The 9,395-nt window shown below is 42.4% G+C and overlaps 1 protein-coding gene across 1 annotated transcript in view; it reads right to left on the reverse strand.

The window, feature by feature from the left end:
• The window catches only part of RGS7 (regulator of G protein signaling 7), a 488,559-nt gene extending 479,186 nt beyond the window's left edge, over nt 1-9,373 (reverse strand). The window contains exons 1-2 of the mRNA XM_029934821.1: nt 9,287-9,373; nt 8,779-8,905 (exon numbers count right to left, since the gene is read on the reverse strand). Coding sequence (XP_029790681.1) covers nt 8,779-8,856 — 78 coding nt within the window. The 5' untranslated portion in view covers nt 8,857-8,905; nt 9,287-9,373. The remainder of the gene's footprint in view (nt 1-8,778; nt 8,906-9,286) is intronic.
• Between the last annotated feature and the right edge of the window lie 22 nt (nt 9,374-9,395).

Consider the following 9,395-nt stretch of genomic DNA (forward strand, 5'->3'; position numbering starts at 1 on the left):
AGAAAGAGAAGCAAGCTTTAAAAAGTGGATTCCTTATACCCCAATTTTAAAGTCTCAACAAGGATTCCAACCACTATAAATCCCTTTTACCCAAAAGTCTCTGGTTTTTTTCTTAGTCCTGTTGGGAATTGGAAAGTCTACAATGCATCCCTGAGTTGCCACAAGATGGAGATGAGCTGAAATGCCACTGACGTCAGCAGGTCGTCTGAGCACCTGCAAGTGCCCTCCCTGATGGCATCCGCAGGCCCTGGTCCTACAAGCACCATCCTCTCACCTTAGGAGAGCTCCCCTCCCCAGACGCTGGAAGTTTCCACAGGATGAGAAAATAAATAAATACACTGAGTAGTCAGCTGATATCATTTATCATAATATCTACCATCACCTTATCAGGTCAAGGTCTTCCTTCAAAACATCCCTTCTATTTCGTTCTCGTAAAAAAAAAAAAAAATCATTTGTTGAGCCCCACTTTGTTGCAAGCACTGTGTGCCTAGTGTCAGACTACGAATAGCATATTCTTTATCTCTTCTCTTGAGTTTGATGCTGTTTTCCCAAAAGTCTTCACTCCTTAAGCACTGTCAAATACACCACTCACTAGCCACAAAGAGCTATTTAAATTTAAATTAACGAAAATTAAGTATAATTTAAAACTCAGGTCCTGGGTAACACTGGCCACATTTCAAGTGTTCAATGTCTCCATGTGGGTAACGGCTTCCATATTAGACAGTCCACGCACAGATTATCCCCCCCATGGTAAGAAGTTCTGTTGGGCAATGTTGCCACAGAGCATGGTGTCCTGTGTTTTCATCTGCCTACAACTTCCAGCCAGGATCAAATCAGGGACAGAACTGCCCTCCGAGTGGGGCAGACTAAGTCCCCGAGCCTACCGTTTCTGAGGCTCCAAAGGCTGGGGTACAGTAGAAGGGACGAAGGAATCTAGTAACCTGTCTCTGTGGTGACCAGGCTTCCAAGAATGCCATGGAGTAACCAGGATGCTGACTGCCTACTGACACAGCATTCCAAACACGAAGACTTAGTGCAGTTGTTTTAAAAGATGGAGAGAGCCATAGAAAGACAAATAATAAAGAACGAATTCAAGCTGGGTGACTGCGTTACTTCTCTAGTCCTAAATTTTGTCGTCTACAAAATGAAAAAGTAGATAAATTCTAAGTTTCCTTTCATCTCTGAAATTCCTGGTTTCAAAAGCTCTATTTAGCTTACATAATATCCAAAGAACTGTGCTGACTTCAAAGATATATAAGATAATACTTCAAAGAGCTTATTAAAAAGAATCTAGCGAATAAAAAAAAGTAAAAGCTAGCTATATAAGACAAGTAATATAAGAAAGGACATTGTGAGCATCATGACGATGGTGTTACCAAAGCATCTTACAGAATCTGCCTCTCTGCATATCAGGAAGACATGACAATGTTCACCATTTTTCCCTTCAAAAAATTTAACAACATAGTAGACCCCAAGGCACATACAAGGTGTTTCATAGTTTTACTTAAATCAACAGGATTAAAACATAACAATAACAATTACTATTACTGTTACAGATACTTACTGAGGATCTATTTTATGTCAGACAAGACACATCACTACTAACACATGTTGCCACCAAACAGCTCTATGAAGGAAACATTTTCGGTTTTCATAATTTTACAGATAAGAAAGCAAAGTGAAAGTAGTTAGTTGTTAACTCACAACCATACAATAAACAGAGGCAGAGCCGAGATTTAAAACCAGGCCCACCTGGGGCGCCTAGGTGGCTCAGCTGGTTCAGTGTCCAACTTTGGCTTAAATCATGATCTCATGGTTTGTTTATTCGAGCCCTGCGTCGGGCTCTGTGCTGACAGCTCAGAACCTGGAGCCTGCTCTGGATCTTGTGTCTTCTTCTCTCTCTGCCCCTTCCCTGCTCATTCTCTGTGTCTGTCTGTTTCTCTCTCTCTCAAAAATGAATAAACATTTTAAAAATAAAATGAAATGAAATAAAATGAAACAAACAAGACCACCCAACTGCAATGCACATGTTTCTTCCACTTAAGCAATCTGGCTCCTGAAGAAAACATTTACTTGCTAATCACCAGAAAAGATGTAAAATAAGAAGGCTCCCAGCCTTACTCCTCAGAACCCAGCTAATGACACAAAGCTGCCATTTTCCTTTTTTTTTTTTTTTTTCTTTTCAGGAAACAGAATAGTAACTTCTTCTCTCTGGATGGGCTCCTTAGCCAAATCCCACAGCCTGGGCCAGGTGGCAACTTTAATGGAACTGAATGGACCAAGTCCGTGGCTGTTAGAGCTCCAATGCCCTGAGACTTTTGTTAATTGAATTAGATGCAGGACAAAAGGAAAAGAGGGTAAGCTCATGTTCATACTGCCTCGGGCAAATGGCAGAAAGAAGTGGGCCTTGTTTTCCCTAAGGAACTGGGTACCCACTAGTCATTTTCAATTATTTTATAATTGGAATTTTGTAAGACAGAAGTCGCTGTCACCGGACCTTCCAGTGCCACCTTCTCCCTGCTATGAAAGGGGGAGAAAGCTTGTTTTCCACAATCCTGTTTTCAAGGAGACTTAACATTTATTATGTCACTAACCTACCCAAATGCTAAACAGTTCCGTATTCTCTGCAGTGATCACATTCCATCACCAACACCACCTAAAAATACCCTGCTTTCCATCACTCAGAAGAACTACAAAGGCTATTAGAAGGCAATAAAATCCCTAGATAGCTTCTCTCTCCTACATCTGCACTCTCCCCTGATCAATTAGATTCAGGGAGGCTGCAGGTGGGAAATAAAGGAAATAAAATTCAGGCCGCAAATCCTTATCTTAATCTCACAAATAGCACTGACAAGCAACAACTGGTGCAGGGAAAGCTCAACCGTGGAAGGGTTTCCAGCTCTGAACTCGGGTTAATGATTATTCAGAATCCATCATTAAATTATTACTCATAACACGTCTACTCTCAGCAAAAATAGCATAGATGATGGTCCTATTCCACCTCGGGGCACATGTCAGTATTTATGTTACTGAGGGGAAAACAGGCCCACATCTGATTCAGACAGATTAAATTCATATTTATAGTAAACAATACCCCTTAGTCCACAAAGGTGCTTTCAGATAATCTAATTTCTAAAAGAGAGTCCATTTTGGAATTTTTGAGCAATGGAAAGACGTTTCTCCTGGTCTCTGCCTCCCATTGACGCCCCTAATTTAGAAACCTGGGGGCGTAAAGGCTCAGGCCTTTTGTGACCATCTATTCGCAAACATTCCTTCCTTTTCTCAAGGGCCTTCATCTTCTTGCTTATAAATATTCTTCATCAGCACCCTAAACCCCAAAAGACCAAAACAGTAAGGTTCAAAAGTGTCAACAGTCGGGCGCCTTGGTCAGTCTGTTAAGTACCTGACTTTAGCTCAGGTCACGATCTCACAGTTCAGGAGTTCAAGCCCCACATCAGGCTCTATATGTATCTGAAGCATGGAGTCTGCTTCAGATCCTCTGTCTCCTCCTCTCTCTGCTCTCCCCTGCTCTCTCAAAAATAAACATTTTTTTAAATGTCAAAAGTTATTTCTGATAATGGAGTTCAAGGAGGGAGGACTATTGACAGTGTCAAGGTTAACCAGATTGGACAATCCTAAACAGACAAATGCACTGGGTTAATGATATAGAAAATGTCACCTAACTCACCTCCAGGAGACTAGTAACTGTCCGTGGCTCAATTCATTCCAAAGAAGAAGTACGTCCTTCCCCTTTCTTATGGGTATCTGTACTCTTATGAAACACATGGACTTCACAACTAGCTTCCAAAGGCAAGGTCTAGGTCAGGCCAATCAGCGTGGCAGAGTACCCTAGTGGGTTGACAGCTCCCGGTGCACCTTTCTGGAGGAAGGGCCAGTGGGCCCCTCGTACTCTTCAAGAACAGAGCAGTCGGTCCTTAAAGACGAACTCTTGGCCACACCACATGCACAGCAACATATTGGATCCCATGGCACATACACTGCCAAGGGTAAAAGCACCGCTTCAAGAGCGTGTGCGTAACAGCAGCTGGAATTTCCTCTTTTACATCATTTCCTCTTTTACAATTAAACTGAGCATCATCTCGGGGAAGGAAAACTCCCCTTCACATTTAGGTCTATCTTGAAAAGAAGTAATTACAAGGAAAAAGCAACTGGAGGGCAAGTGATCACATAGGAGATGCAGAGAGGAGCGCAGGACAGAGGAGAGGGCAGGGCGGGGCAGGGGAGGGCACTGGTTCACTCTGTCCAAAAACACGTTCATCCCACCAAGGTAGTGAACGAGGAAAACATTTTGGTTTTCTTTTCCGACCACTGAAGCACAAATGGTTGCTGCAGTAACGTCAGAAATTCTTGGTCTTTGGGAGCAGTTCTGCTAGTGAGAGACCGATTTGAAATGCTGGCCCCGAGGTGCCCTAGATATTTTGTGTTTCAAATGCAGGAATGTCAGCTGCTGGACAAAACGTGATGTAGACTGTCTAGTAGGCAGCATGCTAGCCAGACACCAAATCTGGACTGTGTCTACTCGCACCCTGGGTTCCAGCTCCGCTGTCCTCACAGCCGGCGCTGCGCCCAGAGCAAGGACTCTGCCCAGAACAGTGAGAACAGGAGCAGCGTTTGAGCCTCATCAACCAAAGCCAAAATGGAGTTCTAGACTATCTCCTCTACAAATACTTCAAGAACCTCCCCCCGAGCCCCAGGCGAACTGTAGCTCGGTGGGTCTCTTAAGAAAGTGAATAGCTTCTCATTCCAATCTTAGTTAAGTCCTGTCCAAATGGAGCCTAGAAAGCCCCCAAATTAAATGTGGCCAAGACTCGTATTTTACGAGCTTTCAAATAAACTGTTCTCAAATACGTAAAATGGCATAATGATTCTAATTTAATCACTTGCTTATGAAAAAAACAGCATTATGAGTTGAAAATTTGGTAGGCATATATTTTGTCCATATAGATTTTTATTTTTTTTTATATATAGTTTGTCCAGTTGGTTTCTATATAACACCCAGTGCTCTTCCCCACAAGTGCCCTCCTCCATGTCCATCACTCCCCTTCTCCTCTCCCTACCCCCCTTCAGATCTCAGTTCATTTTCTGTATTCAAGAGTCTCTCGTAATTTGCCTCCCTCCCCCTCCCTAACTCTTTACCCCTCTTCCCCTCCCCATGGTCCTGTTAGGTTTCTCCTGTTAGACCAATGAGTGACAACATATGATATCTGTCCTTCTCTGCCTGACTTATTTCACTTAGGATGACACCCCCGAGGTCCATCCACTTTCCTACAAATGGCCATATGTCATTCTTTGTCATTGCCATGTAATACTCCATTGTGTATATATACCACCTCTTCTTGATCCACTTATCAGGTGATGGACATTTAGGCTCTTTCCATGTTTTGGCTCTTGTAGAAAGTGCTGCTCTGAACATTGGGGTACATGTGCCCTATGTATCAGTACTTCTGTATCTATATGGATTTTTAAAATGTACCTGACACCAAATGAAGCCTATCGAGACCCTTTATATTTAAAATTCTTTTAGTGAAGCATAATTCACATGCAATGTTTTATCAGTTTCAGTCATACCACACACTGACACAACTCTATACGTTACTTAGTGCTCACCATGGTGCTAGTCATCACCATCTGTCACCACACAACATTATTACAATATTATTAACTATATTCCCTATGCTGTATTTTTCATCTCTGTGACTTATTATAATTGTAAGTTTATATCTCTTAATATCCTTTACATATTTCACCCCATCCTTCCACCTCAGATCCCTCACATTAAGCCAAAAAGCTGCTCACAAACATCCCAGACACACCAGCAGGTCCCAATCCTGACCGGAAGGCAGAACCACCCTTGTCCACAGCCTACACCACAGTGGCCCTCGCTCTGACTGGAGCAGTGTCATTCTACACACTGCACAGTTTTCCATAACATCACTATGGAATTCTCCACGGAAGAGAGACCCTTAGAATTTTCCCATCATTGGGTGAAGCTCCTATAACCTGTATGAGGGTAAGCACAACAGAGACAGACATATGACAAACACAAGGAACGCACGCATCCCAGCTCCTCTCCGTGCATCCCACTTTACTAACCATTCTCCCACAACAATGTGACTCCATGTCCCCCACAGCCTACCCAGATACGACGGAAACAGCCCATGCATATCTTTAGTGTGTGTAAATCACCACAATCCTGCAGAAAACAAGAGTGGCCTGTGGGGGAGGGGAAACGGTGAGAACGCCGGCGAATGTCTCTAGCTCTATTTCCAAGAACTATGGAACTCTATTTCCAGAACCTATTTCCAAGAACTATGTTTCAACAGTGAAGCAAAAGTGGAAAGCTGGCATGAGTGGATAAAAACAGCAACTTGCCCACTCTCTCTACTGTTACTGAGCAAGGTACTGTGGTGCCCAAGTCCTTTTCTAAACCTGTGATTGACTTCTTGATTGATATGCACTTGTAACATAGTGCTTCTTCCTTTAAGCAGGGGGAGATGAAATATCCTAGTAACAGATACTAGTCCTATATATATACCCCTCTCCAACTACTACGCTGTTCTTCACTTTAAAATCTAGGCTCTACTGAAAATATATTAAGTGTAAAGCTCATATAAGATGCAAGAAAACAGGGGTAAAACGGTCACATGAAACCATGATGTCATGTTGTATGTCTCCACACAGACATGAGCCATTTTGATGTGTGTTTCATCATGTAAATTTTCAAGTACATTACTCTTTATATCACAAACACAAAATATATATGCTTGGAAAATAAAAGGATAGATAGGAAATCCAGAGCTAAGCATTATGAGCACAATTCACTGAACTGAGTTATTGTTTTCTGAAAACGATTTAGCAGAGAAATATTTTCTGAAAATAAATTGTGTCATTAATACTAAACAAAGTGGTAATAAAAGGAAGGCTAATAAGTAACACAAGCAGTTCCAAGCTTAACCAACAAAATAATAATGTTGAAAAGAATGAGGCATTATACTCTCTCCCTAAAGTCGTAGTCTGTTAACTTACCAGTAGCACTAGCAGCAATTTGGTGCCATACAAGGACTTCCAGAGCAAATTCAACATTAGCAATAAGAAGCTCAGGTTCACTAAATAATCTAATAACTATTTCTAAAACTCCTAGACTTATATTTTCATTTATTCTCAAAATAATTGATTAAATGAGACACACAGATTCATGTTATATTGAGTTTATTCCAATCAAGGTAAGTGTAAGGTGCCTGACTAATGTGGCCCTAATCTTCTATAAGGAACTAGAAAAAGAATAGTGCTTAATTAACCAAACAAAAGTAGCTAACTACTGTAATTTTACATCCAAAAGTCCAGCTGTCCACACACACATGCCTATAAGATAGAACTTAAGATTCCCATCTCTTGAATATTGTAATATTTAAAGCATACCAAACAGTAAAACATTATAACGTATTTAAAAACACGTAACTGCCCTCCAAACAGCTCTTCTCAGAACAAACTCTACATAGAATGGGCAAATATCCGGCTATTTCAATCGATGTAGCAACAGAATAGTAATAGTTTAGGCTCAGGTGGATTATGTTCTTGACTTATCCAGTTGGGATGCTTTAGGTCTAAAATAAGCACCTAATGTCCAGCTTTTATGTCCTTTCACACTGTGCTGTCGGCACATAGAACTGTATTCACAGGTACACAAACCAGCACCGTCTTAAGACTAAAGAGAAAAGCAACTAACATTACGTCAGGATGCCCATACACCTTCACATGAAAGCAGTACCAACATAGCCTCAAACACAGACTCAGCACCGTCTTGGTGATTTGGGCCCAGAGCAGGAGAGTTCAGATTCAGCAGAGGTCAAGATAACACACAACTTTCCAGCTTTATTCGTGAAAAGAACATGTACAAACTTATCCTGGACTCTTCAACGGGCTCATGCTAATGGAAGCCCTGAACAATTTTCCTGACTCCCTTTTTGTCATTCTAATGTTAACTAAAGAAATCTTGCCCCAAAAGCACTATAGATAATATGCTAAAGAAGAATAATCCCAGCATAAAATGCAATGGAAACAATTGGTACAGAAGTTAAATAAAGAATACTGTTCCTTAATTTCAGGAATATTGTTGATTATGAGCAGAATGATGTTACCAAAGCAACCACTCTAAAGCACACACTAATATCCAAATGTTTCTTTATTACGGTGGCTCAGCGTCTAGAAGTTTGCGGCTGATGGCTGTTATAAAATGTAGAAGAAAGCTGTCAGATCAGTTGGTGACAAAAAAAAAAAAACCCACCTCTGAAATATAAAGGTTTATGTAGTAGTCATAAGGCACTGGAACATAAATAACCATAAACAAAACTATTAAAATAACCCAAAGTAAAAGATAATTTAGGCTAAACACACACACACACACAAAAACAAACTGTTTAATAATGAGGAAACTCTTTAAACCAACCATAGCTTCACAGGCACATTCCCTCTGGCTGTAGAATTGCAAAGTGTTCTTTTCATCCCTAAAATGTGATCCTTTTACACAATCCTTCTAACTCAAATGCTTAGGGGGAGTATATGAAAAAGCTTCTGAAAACTATCACGGATGCTACAAAACCACATATGTGACAAATAGGTGGGCCGCCCAAACTTGCTGCCATTGCTGACGGCAGCGGCTGGGGACTTGGGACATACACGAGGCCACAAAGTGGGGAGGAAACAAAATCGAGGAAGACAAAAGTTTCCCTTTGTTCGTGAAAGTGAAGGCAACCTTACCTTTCTGTACACCAGCATGTTGGGTGATTCGTCTGCCACCCCGTTGCTGGTCTGCCCGTAATTATTCCCCTGAGCCATGTCACCGCGCGCTTGGTCAGCTCTCCGACCCCGGAGCTGTCGGTCTGCCCTGCAGAGGGTTGGAAAGACATGTGAGACCCGAGTGGTGGTGCTCGGGGCTGGCCTGAATCCTCTTCCCAATCCACGGCTCCCACCCCACGCGGGGCACACTTGCTGGCTGGAGGAAGCGGCCCAGAAACAGACTTTTTTTTTTTTTATTGAATTTATACCTACAGTGCCCCCAGGGATTTGTAAGAAATGACCATCTTTAGTTGGAATAGTCATTTGGCTATGGATTTGTAAGAAATGACCATCTTTAGTTGGAATAGTCATTTGGCTATGGTTTTAAGGGGCTCAATCTCTGGATACTCATTTACAGAAGTGTTTGGGGCTCAGCTAGCAGCCCTGCGGCCACCGAGTCAGCGCAGCAGCGCCCCCCGGGCTCCGGCACCTGCCGCTCCGGGGGCCGAAGTCGCCGGGCAGGCGGAACGGCAGCACCGGCGGCCCAGTGCCCCGGGACTCGGCCGCGGGCAGCGCATTATTGGGCAGGCGGTCCGCGC

Source organism: Suricata suricatta, chromosome 3, assembly GCF_006229205.1.
Source record: "Suricata suricatta isolate VVHF042 chromosome 3, meerkat_22Aug2017_6uvM2_HiC, whole genome shotgun sequence".
NCBI lineage: Eukaryota > Metazoa > Chordata > Mammalia > Carnivora > Herpestidae > Suricata > Suricata suricatta.